Here is a 14,884-nt window from a genome sequence, read left to right as displayed (position 1 = left end):
CCTGAGAGTACACGAAGAGTGTGAGAATGAAAAAGTGGCAGAGAGGAGCTGTTACAGATTGATCCCAGCTCTCATTTTCCATACCCCTCTGCCACTCAGGAAGAGGAGCTAGAGGAGTCAGGATTGAAGGAGTGAAGTTGAGCCTGAGAAAAAGGAGGAGGCTGAACAGAAGGCAGTATCGATATTTTGTCTTTGTTTCTCCCCATCTAACTCTATTTTAATTATTTTTTTTTTCCCAAGGCCAGTCTGTTCCTCTTGTGATGGTACTAAGTATTACTTACTTAGTAAGTTCTCTCTGTCTTTATCTTGACCCATGATTTCTCCCCATCCTGTTGATGTTACAGAGTGAGAAAGCAGCTCCGTGGGTATCCAGCAGGCAGCCAAGGCCAACGCACCACATGCAGTGGAATTTTTCACTATGAAGAAACAGAAGAGTCAGATAAAAGGATCCAATTTCATTAACAGACAAGTTATAAGGACAAAAATAACTTGTTCACTTAAAATCACAGACTGTAGCAGAAACAAACAAACAAAAGAGAAAACTTTAAAATTCACATTACAATTTCTCCTTACTCATGTCACCTTCTAAGGAAGCTTATGAACCTCTGTGAGTCAAATTGCCTCTACATTTCACACTTACCATGAACTCACAGAACTTTATCTTTTCTGCTCCTACCCACACATAGAGCAAATTATGTAAACTGTCTCTTCTTATTTCCTTGCCTTGTAAGTCTTAATGGAGTCTTAAATTATAGTCTGACAGCAGAAGTATCTCTCCTGTATTTCTTTGAGTTTTAGGGTTGACTTAGCTCTCTTTTACCTCAGTTAACAGGTTCCTGTCTCTAAGTGTTTCTTCCTACTATAGTGAGTTCTCAGCTCTACAGTCTCTAACTTCTAATCTTTTGGTAGGAAAATTAATATCAATAATTTCAAACTGAACTTTTATACCATTTTGTTGGTAAGACCTGAAGACAGGGATTTGCATTGTAATACATTTATGAACTGTCTCAGACATGGCCTCAAAAATTCAAGAAGGTCCCATTGCCATTCTTTTATTTAATAATAATGGCCAGTCTTCGCGAGCGAAGATCCGGGGAAGGTCTTTACACCTTCCAGCCTGCGCATTGGATTTTTTAGGTGAGACACAGTGTGCGCGGAACTGAGCCCACCCTTTAATCCTAAGGTTCATCTGCCGGGGCCAAGTGAGCTTGGACAGTGGCAGCGAGGTCCTTAGGACGTAGGTGGGTTGCCTTTAAGGGCTAACGAGCTCCACCTGCCCGGGAGTGGCCCTGACCGGGAATCGAACCCGGGTCTCCGCGGTGATAGCGCGGCGCCTTTACCCCTAGACCACCAGGGGCTCCTATTCTTTTATTTACATTAGTAATAATTGGATTACATAACTAGTGTCCTGAAAAAAAGACAGACACATGTTTGTTGGGAGTAGGGAGAAAGAGAACACCTATGAAATGTGGAAGGCATGTGTTGTGGACCAGGGAAACACCGAGACAGTGGAGAAATCCTTTGCAGAATGGAAGGCATGCACAGTGAAAGGTGCTGGCGAGGAAGAGACATCGACCAAATCGCTTACTACATGATGGACTGATTTACTGTGTGTTTTAGGTTTGGGAAGAAAACCTAATCTTAGGTTGGACTCCATTTTACTTTACTCATCTTCTTCCCATAAGGACTCGGTGCCTGCCTTGGCAGGTACAACAACAATTCCTGTATTGGCCAGATACCCTGGGGTACTGACCAATCGAAGGGTTTGGCAGGCTCCCCCCGCCCTGTTGGCAGGAAAGCCTGATTGTTACCTCCCAGTTACCACCCTCTTTATCCACATTCATTTCCCCTACCCAATGTTTGTAGGAGGATTTGCATGCTCCTCCTTCCCTCTGCCCAGTTTCCAGAACCTACCCCAACTGACCCTATATAAACTCTGAACCCCCTTAAATAAACTGGATCAGCCCTGATCACTGCTTTGAACAACATCTTAGTCTCGTGTTTCCTTGGCTCGGGACTCTTAGCAGCGCTGCGCTACTCCTGCCTGGCTCGCACTAGTGTGCTCTGTTGTCTCGCACTCCTCGAGACTAACTGCCGCCGGCTGCCCTAAGCGGAGACCATCTCCTTGGAGGTTAGCGCAAGAACCCCTGACGCTGGTTCGCTCCTTTCCCCGTTTTCCAAAGCCGCGTCACATGTTCTGTCTTTAGTGTCTTGCTTTAAAAGTCCTGCAATTAACGTTTTGTAACCTTGCTTTAAAATTCCTGCACTTAACGTTTTGTAGCCTTTTTTCTCCTGCTGCTATTGTATCATTTTAATTCTCATTTATTGTGCCTTGCAGGAGAATTTTGAGGATTCCATTCTTAGTGATAGGATAAACGCTTCAAAGGAATGAATATATTTCACATTTTTGCAACTCTTCCCAACTTCAAAATCACTGCTTTCCACCACTCTCTACATCAAACATCCCATTCTCACCGTTTTACACAGCCATATAGTGCAGGCCTTCTCAGCAGACTTCTATATGGTTTGTATGTTATGTGGTTAGGTACAGAAGAATGGTTCCTCTTTCAGACAGAACTGTTTATCCTCCATTTAGTAACTGGAACAAACACTTCACATATGATTTCTTCAATTTCTTTAGTCTGTTTTTCCCATCAGCAATAGGGTTAAGGAACAAACCTTAGCTTTGAGCTGACTTCTGCACACTCTTAACAGTCCTTAGACCTAGTCTATACTAACTCAAACACTGAAAACACTCAGTTACTTTTTATAAACTTATTTACACCTAAAAGTACTGAAGTACTGAAAGACTAGTCATTAGTATAACCTACCATTTATACTACTATACCTAAGAAGAAAAAAGCAGTCATACACTTGGACCAAGTGTAGCACAGTACACGATTTTATTTGCTCTAGTGAGAGAATTGCATTACTCAAGCACGCAAGAGGCACAGTGTTTACGGTTTTGACCAGTATAATTATGATGTTAGAGTAAAATATATTAGTTTACTAAAATTGACACCTAAGACTGGCATTCCTGTAGCAGAGAGGAAGCTCCAAATATCTGCCTTGTAAATGCTTGTAGTAAGCTATGTCAAGTTGGAATATAAGTAGGAGAAGCTTGTGACTGAAATAGCTGTGCAAACAACAATTCCAGGTGTAAATATAGTGTTATATAAGTAGCATATAGTTAAATTCATTTTATGCTTCTTAACTTCCAGTGAATTACAAAATCTAAGGTTGCAGTGACATGTTACCAATAATGGGCATTTTATGCATAAGGCCACGTGACAGTGCTTATCAAATGAAAAATAGGTTCTAAGTAATACACGGTGACAGGAAGGGCCTGCAGCACAGAAAACACTTCATGGAAGGAGTTCATTAAGCAAAGGTGCATATTTCATGACAGCTGCCCAGTACAATGCATTTTGCTGTTGCACTCCACCTACCACGCGGATCTGGCCAACGCCATACAAACCAGGCCAGCTGCCAAACAGCTAAATTTTGGAAGACTGATGAGGAATGAGACCACTAGAAGTACATGATACACCGCGAGAAAACCAGGGAAGCAAGAAAGGTGCCGGTTGAACAAGACTTGTACAATAATATTGTTGCAAATCCTGAAAAAAAGGCAGTCTGCCCTAGAAATGGTATTATAACAGCTCTCTAAAACAGAATTCTGATGTCTTAAGTAGGAGCTGACATTTTGATTGTTGAAGGGATGTTTTAAGTAACTTTAAACATAGATTTTTAGAAGTATTTTGCAAGGAGACATTAGAGAGTGTCTTTACAAGACTGGTTACTTTCTTTCGCACACATTACTGACACTCTTCTACTAGAGCTTCCTAATGAAAAACACACATGTGGTTGCATTGACTCTATTTACTTTTTTATTCATTATCTTCTTCTGCAGTAACTTTTGAAATCAGCTTGTAAGTTCAACCCAATCTATCAAAAGTGTTGGGACTTTGAAAGTACCAAGTGCGTGGTTATAAACTAAGGTCTAAATGAATGCCCCGCTATTCAACAAAGCCAAGTCAGCCTTCCCCTGCCTTTTCCCTCTCTTACCCTGATGCACATAGCACAGTTAGTAGACATGAAAAGGAACTTGAGGAGTGAGAAAGATTAAGAAACAAAGATTGAGATGTTGTTATATGGAACACAAGTGTGCAGAAATAAACATCTTAGCTAGCTGTTCCTGGAACACTTACTTGTCTTTTTTCTTTCAAGTACTTGTAAATTGTCAGATACAGCATGGTATGAACCTGCAACAAGATAACTAGTCTCATTCTGTAAACAAACAAAAACCCCATATCTACTACCCAGTGTGCTTATGACTGGCTCTACTCATGTCATCATGTTTTCTTTTCTAAAAAATAGGCAGTTCTGTTTTTAATTTAAAAACCAAATAGTTTTAAAACCAAAGTGCTCTTTTGAAATAAGATTTTCAAAGTGAATGGCAAGAATCAAAGTACGATGTATGCAGTCTTGGACACTGCAGCTGAACACATACACACTTCCAGCTAACCGAAGCACTAAATAAACATTGTAAGAAAACACAACCTGTTCTAAACGAAAAATGGTAGCAAGTGGAAATATAGATTGAAGATGGTGGTATTGCTCAGCAATGGTTTCGTAGAGGTCATTGTTAGAACAGCTAACAACTTCTACCATCACCAACAAACAAGGCTTTACTAGACCCCAAATAAAAGTAGCAGGAAACCTGTCTCTGGTCTGTTCTGGCCTTTTCAATGTACTAAGCATGTTTACTCACTGAATGTTTCCCCTGCCAGCCCCCCCCAAAAAAAACCAACAAGCCCAAACAACCACACCCCAAAACAAACAACCACAACAAAACAGTAACAAAAGCAAACCACCCAAAGACCTAAAACAACCAAGTTACTCATATGGACGTGGACTAAGGCTACAACTTTCATTAATTACAGCAACAGCTGTAATTGCACATCCATGAGCAAAACAACCTGAGGCTGTTGAAAACAGAAGTGGGGAGAACTGAAAGCAGAGGCCAAAAATAAATATATTAATAACAAACCAAAGCCATCCAATATGCTATAACAAACCAAGACTACCCACATTCCATTCATATCAGAAAACGTCTTTCTCTTCCAGACACACCAAAACTAAAGGCTGGTGATATCACCAAACAATGAAGATAATAAAGGCAACTAAGAAAAAACAGTCTACTTCTTTCATTATCAGAATCCAAACCCCAGCTAAACGTAAGAAAAATCTAGAATTGACTGCGTAACAAGCATTTCTTCTCAATAAAAAAGTCTCATATTTAGTTTTGAAATTCTCTGAAAGAATTACTTTGACCATTCTGACTTGAAATAAAAAGGCTATAAAAATAGTATGATAACAAGAAAACAGACACATTCAAAACTAGCATACGACAATTCTTTATACAAAGACTACTCGTGACTTGAAGAATCATTACTGTAACTCTAAACACTATAATCAAAATTTTTATACACAAACATTTAAGTGCTTACCATGATTAAGTAAGTCTCCAGTAAATAATTTGTCTCCTACTCCCGAACATAGTCTAAAGCAGTTTACTGTAAAAAAAAATAGTCACAGGTTTATCTTTACATTAAAAATACCAAAGTTATCACCTAAGCAGCAGAAAAAAAAAGTTTACTTCAAACTCTGTTTAGACTTTTGTTAGCTAAACATTGAGAAGAAAACATTAATAGATACTGTGCATATAAAGCAGGCAAAGTCTACACCCAGCAGCTGCTTTTTGGAGAATTAATGCCTCCAAAAAAATCAATGGTAATTTAGACAGACCTTACAAAACAACAGTTTAAAGAAAAGTGTGAAAGTTTCTTAGCTGTCCTGATAGATGCTAACTTTAAAGTCTCACTATAACCATTTAAATGCCACTGTTTAAACTATTACTCTGATCTTCTCAGCAAAATATTCAGCCAATGCTGCACTGATCATTTGAACTGTTCCTGTTCAAATGTTCTAATCATGAACAGATACTCTGTTCAGACAAGGCAGCAATCTGTTCAAACTTTACCTGATAGTAGTATAGATCAGGCGTAAGTAAAGCCTTGAACCATTCTTGTTCAGTTACCAGTTGCTGTTCACTTTAATTAAACTCATGTAGTTAAGAAATTTTATGCATACACTTGTACCAGTTGAAGCTGTTTTTTTAACCTGAAAATCAATTAATTGAAGATGATGTACTGACATATTTTTAAAGGAATTGCACAAATAATTTAAGAATTTATAATTAAATTATGAAAAAAATCCTTACTTACTTGGTCAAACTTAGCTAATTTATTTAAACTAGTCACCAGTTAATTTTTTTCTTCCATAATTTCAGTTTCTATGCACTGTATTTAACAAATCTACCTGCATTTTAAGCATTGACAGATTAATGAAATTAAAATTTAACCAGACTTTGTATCTTACACAAAATTGTTTTGAAATAACAACTCCTGATCAGCTGTATGTGTAAACAAGACCTAAGCAAGTAGCAGATTAACCTAAACTCATTTCTAACAAGGGTAGTCTGAAAATGGCCCACAGGCTAAACTGACAAAAAGTTTAGACTAGCTTTTTCCTCCTAGAATCCATTTATTTTTCTTTTAGCTAATTCTATAAAATAAGTAATTTTTGTCACCTTTGTTTTCTTCTAATTCTCCATAACCTTTAACGTTGTTCAGCTTGCTGGCTGGTGGGGCCCAAGTGAGGAAGGGATTCTGAGCATGGTAAAAAAAAAAAAAAAAAAAAAAAAGAGTGAGCTATAACAGGTAAAGAAGTGAAGAAAGATGTAGTATTTAAGTCACACGATAATGGCTTACATAAATTGTTTTTTTTTTTTTTAGTAGAAGAGAAACTGTAAAGTTAAATAGAATAACAGTAGGGGTACAAAATTAATGAAAAGAAGCAAACTAGGCTGTGCCTGCTGCATATAACATCTACTGAAGAGAAAGAAAATATTTCTTAGTGTATTGTATCTCAAGCTGTTGTCTTTGAGCTCTCTGGCACACGTTTTAGAACTAACTGAAGGGTAGAAGGACAAAAATCAAAGTATGCTGAGGGAGTTGTTCAGAAAGAAGAGAAAAAAAAGCAAAAAAACCCAGTTAATAACTTAAGTTATTAAGTACTTAAAACTTAAGGATATTTCTCATATCCATCTTGCCTCACTAAAGACTGCTAGATCCAGTACTTAAGCCTTCCCTACTTAATAAATGAAAAAGCTTATTTGTCCAGAAGAATTTCTAAATGTTAAGAACAGAACTTTTCTTAACACAGAGACTTTTCTTAAACATACTGTGTTTGTTTATAAATATAAAATGCTATGATAAACATCAACGACCACCACAACCCAAAAGATACATTAGGGTAAGTAGTCTGAAAACACAGACATTGAAATGGATTATGCTAATTGCAAAACAGTGCACCTATCTTGGACAATGTATTGATTATGTTTTGTCTACAAGCAAAAATCCAACGCATGAACAGCTGTGGAGTTAGATGTGGGGTAAATCAGTGACACTTTGGGCACAATAAATATTCTCACCCACATCCTGGTGAGGTACAGAAACTTCTAATAACAGTTTCAGAAGAAGACAGCTTATTCCCATGGGTGGTAGCTTTCTGTAATAACAAAAAGCTTTATCCCTCTGTCCTTAAAATGTTGTGTTACATTTCTCTCTTGATGCAGACTGAAGGCTGTGTGTAACGGAAGTCAGTATTACTTATGTAATAAGGTGTAAAATGCTGCTAAGATAGGAATGTCATCCATACCTTACTATGCCATCTGGGAAAAAAGGAATTGGTTAAAAATGCAATATGAAGAAGTTCTGATGTGATAAAAAAGTTCTTCTCTCACACAGATTTAGAGAAAAATCTCCAGATACTGTTGTGTCAATTTTTAACCACCGTAAGTAATTACTGCCTGCATGTGCAGCTGCATGGTGACCCAGTTTGGAAAGTTAAAGGACCAGAAAGCAATGGGTTTTGAGTGGGGCTAGTTTTTGGCTCATATGGCAGACAAGGATGAAATCACAGCAGTTCTAACTCCAGTTGTTTAACCTACTGTGAAACCACATCTTCAAAAGAGATTTTCAAGGCAGAGAAACTCTACCAAAGGAATCCAGCTGAAGGAGACTGAAGAAGCCGAGAAGGCTACTGAGTAAAACATAACTAAACATGTAGATGTGCTGGTTTGGGCTGGGATAAAATTAATCTTCTTCACAGAAGCTGGAATGGGGCTATGTTTTGGATTTGTGCTGCAGTCGTGATAACACAAGCATGTTTTAGTTACTGCTGAACAGGGTTTACAGAGAGTCAAGGCTTTTTCTGCTCCTCACCCCACACCACCAGTGAGCAGACTGGAGGTGCACAAGGAGTTGAAAGAAGACACAGCCTGGACAGCTGATCCCAGCTGACCACAGGGATATTCCAGACCACACAGCATCATGCTCTCACTACATAAAGCTGGAGGGAGGAGGCTGGGGAGACATCTGGAGTGATAATATTTGTTTTACCAAATCACCATTACACGTGAAGGGGCCCTGCTCTCCTGGGAATGGATGAACACTGCCTGCCCATGGAAAGGGGTTAGGCAAATTATTTTGTTATTAATTACCTTAATTTAAAACAGTTAGTTTCATTTTGAGATTCTTGATTTTAAACTTCAGCCTGTTGCTGTTGCAGAGCTCATCTATCACAAAATATTCTTGTTCAAGCTGATTTGGGTAAACTTTAATGCTTCAGTAAGAAACATAGCGTAATTATACCCTTCTTGTAACTTTTGAAGCAGTTTTCTTGTCTGACAAATTCCTAATGTATTTTTTTAACTCTAGGGGTAACTATTTTTCTCTGACATCCCCCACTGAGATTTTGTGGTCATTTCCTACGTAGTGCTTGAGAGCTGCGCTCATGTGTATGCCTCATCTGGCCTCTGCAGTGCCTCAGTGTGTAACAGCCAACATCACACTGTGCCAGGTGGGCTGAAGGCTCCTTGGTAGGCTCCAGGAAACTCCAGCAACTCAGCTGAAGGGTGGTGGGTACATCAGCTGTCCACACTTCACTGAGCACTGCTCACCCTGGAAGAGCAGCCATGAGGTAAGCTATAGGTCCAAGAGGTCTCCAGCTGACGGACTGTGGCTCTGATGTTGGGTCCTGGCCAACACAACTCTTCAAGCTTGAACTGATTTGACAGCTGCTGTGACCACCTTCCTCTCATGTACCCACACGGTGACTGGCTTCTTTCAAGCTTCCCTTTGTTGATGAGAAAACTGTGTTTTCCTGGTGATCTGACCCCTTGCACCCTTGCAGGGTGTTCAAAGGTCTGGTGCCAGACGTCAGGCAGTAATGTCCCCATAATCCTCTTGCAGCGACAGAGCCTTATGACCGGGTGTGCCTGCGCCTGGCAGAGGGGCAGGTAAGCTGCTGCTTCTTTCCAAGGCGGTGCTGTTGTTTACAGCACGCCCTCATTCAGCTGCTACTTTCCTTTGCCTCTCTGGGAGTTTTTTGGCATGCAACTTAAGCGACTTTTTTTGTGTCTTGGGGTGTTTTTCTCATAACTACCGTGAATCTCATCGGACCAACGATGATCACTTTGCAAGGCAGAGGTGTAGATCCGGGCGTAGCTCCTTGGATTCAAGGAGCAAGTCCAGCCCCTATTCAGGGCACAGCCCAAGCATTCGTGAATATGTGCCGGTACCACTTTTAACAGCGTCGTTGGGCTGAGAAACGCGGCCCCGTTTGTCGCCGGGCTGTGATTTCACACCGACAAACCCCAGACGAGCCCCCGCGCCGCGCAGCGCGGAACCGCGCCGGGCTGCGCTCGGGCCATGGCGCCCCTCGGGCCGCGCCCTGCGCCCGCACACCGCCATGGGAGCCCTTCCCTGTGCCAGGCTGAGAGGCAGGGAGGGAGAGACGGGGCTGGGGCTGACGGGCGAGAGCTACCACAGAGGCTCGGTATCTCACCCCGCTCTCCGCCGACCCCGCCGCCGCGCTGTGCGGGGCCCGGCAGCGCTGCCCGCCACCCCCGGCCCAGGCTCCTCCTCCCGCTGCCGGTCGGTCCCAGGGCGCAGGGCTGACATCACGCCCGGGGTTTCCATCCGACCGCGGGAGGGGGAGGCTGCGCGGAGCGGCGGCGTGATGGCGGCGGTCGGCAGCACTTAGAGGAGGCGGCGGCGGAGCAGAGTGGTGCCCACCCCGGTTCTCCCTGCGCCCCTCCCAGCGCGGTCCGGGCCCCATTGTTCGAGCGGCAGAGCGAGTGAGCCCGCGGCGCAGGCAGCGCGGAGCCGGCGAGAGGAGCGGCGGCCGCCCAGGCCCCGCCGCGGCCGCGGGAGCCGCCCGCGACACGGGGCTGCGTACGAGCTCCCCGCGGGGCGCAGAGCGGCCTCGGGCCGGGGGCGCCCCGGGGAGGGTTGGGCCGGCTGGGCCCCGCGCACCGCAGGTAGGCAGAGGCCGCCATGGCTCCTCCGCGGCCGGGAGCCGTGCAGCTGCCGGGGATGGGAGCGGGTGGGGGGCGGGTGGTGCGGAGGAGATGCGGCCCGAGGCGCGCTGCCGGCAGTGGGGGGGGGGGGGGGGGGGGATGCCCGGTGCCGAGCCGGGTCTTTGGGCCCCCTCGCTCATCTCCGTGGAGGAAGGGAGGGATCCGCGGGGGCTGAGGCGGGCAGTGGGGTCGAGCCGCTCCCGCGGGCTCCTGCGGGGGGAGCCAGTGCGGAGCCGCGCGGGCGGCCGGAGAGCGTCCGCGGCTCCGCTCCGGCCGTGGGGGGCGCCGGGGGAGGCGATCGTGGAGGGCGGCGGCCTTGGAGGCGCTGCCAGATAGCGGCGGCCGCGCAGGCCGCGCCGAGAGCGGGGCGGGCGGGCGGAAAGCCCTGTCCGGGCTCCCTACGGACGGGCGGCCGGGGATAGAGATCAGCGGGGAGCGAGCAACGGGGAGAAAGTTTTGTGGCCGCCCGCGGTGTTTCCCGGGGCGCTGCGTACGCGGCGCTGCCCGCGCGGGAGCGGCCGGGGCGCCGCCGTCGCCTCCACGGGATCCCCGAGCACGCTGCGCGGCCCCGCCGGGCTCGGAGCGCTCTCCTGTCGCTCTGCTCGAGCTCATCGCCATTGTTCGCAGGCCGGAGCGGCCCGGCCGGGCGAGGTGAGCGCGGGGCAGCGCCCGCCCCGCAGCGAGGGTTCCCCCTCTGCCGTCGAGGTTGGGACTGTGGCGTGTTCGAGGGGAGCACCCCGGGGCAGGCAGACCCTAATCGCCTTCACACCGCTGATTCCGAGGGCGCAGCTCTTTATCTGATTATCAGTGACTTTATACTTGCGGCCCATTTACCGTGAGCCCAAACTTTCTCTGAATGCACCGGATACTGACTGGAGCGATTTGACTTAAGATACGCATGCATGTGGAGTAATGATCATTCCATCTGTGAGATCTTGCTGGTGTGATTTAGTGGGGACTCCTGCGTTAAACGGGACAGTCTTTATTTTTCTTCTGCTACCCACAGCTGTATGTAAGCATTATGTCTGTAGCTGGAAATGCATCCACTGAGTTTTGTGTATGAAAAACATTTTACTAAGCAGATCTTAGCAAACCGTTAATATTTATGGGCTTTTACCTGCATGTGCAAGTAGACATTTTTTTCTTTAAAATTTAGATTTGCTTTGTTTTGAAGTCAATACTATGGCGAAAGTTAAGCCATGAGGTATAGTACAAATATGCAGTAAACTGTTCTTATCACCCTGCAAGAACTAAAGAAATGTAATTTCCATAACATTTCGTATTTCACAGCTAGTGGTTTGGCAGAAATCACCATCTTCATAGCACCATCCATGAAAAGTTTCATAAAGAAGCATAATTGCATGAAGAAGTGTATGTTGGGACCCAGATGCAGTCAGACAAAAAGCTAGACAGGTCTTCTATGCATTTTGTGTATTTTATTTAGCTCTTCCATTTTTTGTAAGTGTAACTAATAAAAAAACCTGGTTTTCATTTGTTTTCACAGAAGGAAAAACAATTTTTTTTTTCTCAGACAAGAAAAAGGTGATAAAATGAATCAGCAATGAACAGGTAGCATACAAAAAGCTGGTTTTGAATTACAGACATGATGTCAAACAGGCCCCTTTTCACTGTTAGTGGAAAAAAACCAACTTATTTTTGGTATCCCTTTAATTGCAAACATTCTTCAAAATTGTGTTAATGTTTTCTTTTACTATCTTAGGTATTTTTGGAGAAACCTTGAATACCCACTGAGAACACTAAAGTAAACAAGTACAGAGTCTGGAAGACATACAGAGTACCAAGAAGTGGATTCCTAATATCCACCTTGTAACCTGAGTGGACTTTTATCTATCCTTTAAACTTCCTACTATTTACAATGAATGGGCACAGTGATGAAGAAAGCGTAAGAAACAGTAGTGGAGAGTCAAGGTAAGCACTCATTTCAGTTATTCTTACCTAGATAGTATGCTCCTATATTTTGTTTACTAAAACTAGTTTATATTTGAACTTAGTGCTAAAGCTTCATGGTTAGCAAGGGGATCATAGCTAGGAGGACTGGATATGCTTTCTTACAGGTGCTTCATCTGCTTGTTACATTCACATGGCTTCAGCTAAGAATGGGAATGATCTTGTGTACGTGTTACATAATAAAGCTTAAGAAGTATTAAAGCGACATCAGCATCCAACAGAGTAGTATTGCTCTTCTGAGGAAATAATGTGTTTGAAGTGTCCAAAGTGGAAACCTTAAATTAAAATGTTAAAATAAAGCTACCGTCTATAAAGTTCAAGGCACACATGCATATACGTGTTGTATAAAACCTTGACTAGGCTGTCTGTAGTTGGGGCAGTGGTTTTTCACTTCAGTTTTTGATAAGGAGTACTTCATGATTCTGTTAGTGTTTAGAGGTGTCAGAATAGTATAACTGCAGATCCTACTTTGTATTTGTTATCTGAAGTGAAAGTACTCTTTCAAGCTGTGTTTTTAACTAAAAAAAAAAATAAAAATCAGACTTTAAAGTTAAATTACAGTCTTACAGCATGTGCTGAGTGTTCACGTGTTTGGAAAAGCCTGATTAGAACATCCTTACATCCATGCAGTGTGACAGCCAATTTGTAGCGGTGGAATTAAGTTCTCTTACTAGAACAGTTTCAAGTTCGAAAAGTCCCTCCTGCACTACAAAGTTTAAATTTTTAAAACTAGAAATATGATGAATGTTAAACATTTAAAAGTCAACTTTTAAATGCAAATAAAAGGTGAGGTTTAGGCTGTGATCATGTGCTGGTCATGAAGCTTGCAACTAGCACAGTGTATGATGGACTAGGAAGAAGGGGAAGAGTTTTAGGCGACTCTTAAGTGCAAATCACAAGGAAATCTGTGAACAGTAAAACTGAAGATACTTTAATAATTTTTGTGTGTTTTTATGTCAAGTTTCCTATTATACACAGGATTGTTCCAGAAAGATAGTAAACTCTCAACTTAGTGAATAATTTGTACATTCTAATACATAATAACTTTTGAAAATTTCTGCGTCCGACAAAGTTGGTATTGTTTTGGTTAAGAAGTTTGAATTTCTTCTGGTGAGGGGCAAAATATTTCTTGTTACTTAAAAAGAAACCAAACAACAAAAAATTCCAACAAGTGTGAACTTACCTGGGACAAGTCTGATGATTTTGTGTGTGAACTTTCTTACTACTTGAAACAAGCCACCTTGCTAAAGGTCTGTAGAAAAACTACATTGCATTGAACTGTGACTGCCCATAAATACCAGTGTGTCAAAGCTATTTAAAAGTTGTAGCAGTTCAAAAGACTAAACCAGTTAAATGTCATAAAGTTCCCAGCAGCTTAAGGAAAAGTAAGTATCAGAAGGATAAATAACTTAAATCTTGATAGTTGCCTGTGGAGTGAGATTTTGTCCTTCATCTTAAATGTCTTACTGAGCACATTTTAAAACTTCAAGAAGATTTAAAATGCAAAAATCTATTTTTTCCTAGGCTTGTATCCCTTGTTAACCCCATAGCCTAATTTACAGGCAAGTCTTGGAAAGCTTACTTTCATGTTTAAGAAACATTATCAGGAAACCATTCGTGTAAGTGAAATGTGAAAACCTTACATGATGGAACCCTGTTCTATTTAACCTAGTTCCATTATTAAAATAATACGGAATACCCTTATATGACTTGCCCTTGATTTTTAGTCTTTTTTTTTTTTCTTTAGTTTGTAGGTTTCCAGTACTCAAGATGGTTTTCACTCCGAGGGGAGTTGCCTTAGCAAGCTGCAGACAGATAGCTAACTGTAGCTTGAGAAGTGTTGCTGTAATTAGCCTTCAAATCTGAAAATGTGAATTTTACAGAATGGAAGTAGAGATCAGTAACAGAATATGTTTACCAAGCTTCTAGTGGTCCCATTCCATGCTGATGCTAGGGGAGGGAAGTGGAACAAGTGAAGAAAGCCATTGAGAAGTGCTGATGGCAGTAAAGCACAAAGAAGATCAAATTCAAGAATTAGTAGGATAAAAGAAGAGACGAAGGTAAAAACAGTGATAATCTGCAGCAACAGCATTGGTGATAACTACAAGAAGTCTTTGAAAATTTGCGTCAGTTTATAAATTTAGTGCTTTACAAGTGCAGTAAAGCCATTCACTGGCCTTTCGTGTCTGGTGTAAACTCTTGTGGCTGTCCTTCTGGAGTAACAATCTTGATAATAAATATAGCCTGATTTAGGGTAGCCACCATCATCACTTTAGAAAGTTAAGCAGTGGATCAGGGTTGTGTTTACAAAAATACACAGGCAGAGGGCACAGCATCATATTGTTGTACAGAAATATTATGACTTGCATAAGCTGTGGAAAGCCTGCAGTATTCTCAGCAGTATGAGGGCTGGAGAAGGGATTGATC

The 14,884-nt window shown here is 42.6% G+C and overlaps 1 protein-coding gene and 1 long non-coding RNA gene across 3 annotated transcripts in view; one reads left to right on the top strand and one right to left on the bottom strand.

The window, feature by feature from the left end:
• Positions 1–297: 297 nt before the first annotated feature.
• On the bottom strand, positions 298–8,704 carry LOC126646833 (uncharacterized). The gene is made up of 4 exons (XR_007630411.1): positions 8,630–8,704; positions 6,656–6,734; positions 5,514–5,579; positions 298–416 (listed from the first exon to the last, which is right to left on the bottom strand). It is a non-coding gene; the product is annotated as an uncharacterized LOC126646833 (long non-coding RNA).
• A 1,454-nt stretch (positions 8,705–10,158) lies between these two features.
• Positions 10,159–14,884, top strand: part of CHD1 (chromodomain helicase DNA binding protein 1) — a 56,712-nt gene continuing 51,986 nt past the window's right edge. For both annotated transcript variants that reach the window (XM_050328478.1, XM_050328477.1), the window contains exons 1-2: positions 10,159–10,450; positions 12,210–12,418. In XM_050328478.1, coding sequence (XP_050184435.1) covers positions 12,366–12,418 — 53 coding nt within the window. In that variant the 5' untranslated portion in view covers positions 10,159–10,450; positions 12,210–12,365. The remainder of the gene's footprint in view (positions 10,451–12,209; positions 12,419–14,884) is intronic.

Source organism: Myiozetetes cayanensis, unplaced genomic scaffold (assembly GCF_022539395.1).
Source record: "Myiozetetes cayanensis isolate MyiCay16 unplaced genomic scaffold, myiCay2020 scf4, whole genome shotgun sequence".
NCBI lineage: Eukaryota > Metazoa > Chordata > Aves > Passeriformes > Tyrannidae > Myiozetetes > Myiozetetes cayanensis.
The sequence above is the reverse complement of the archived record's forward strand: the minus strand, read 5'-3'. Positions and strand labels throughout refer to the sequence as shown.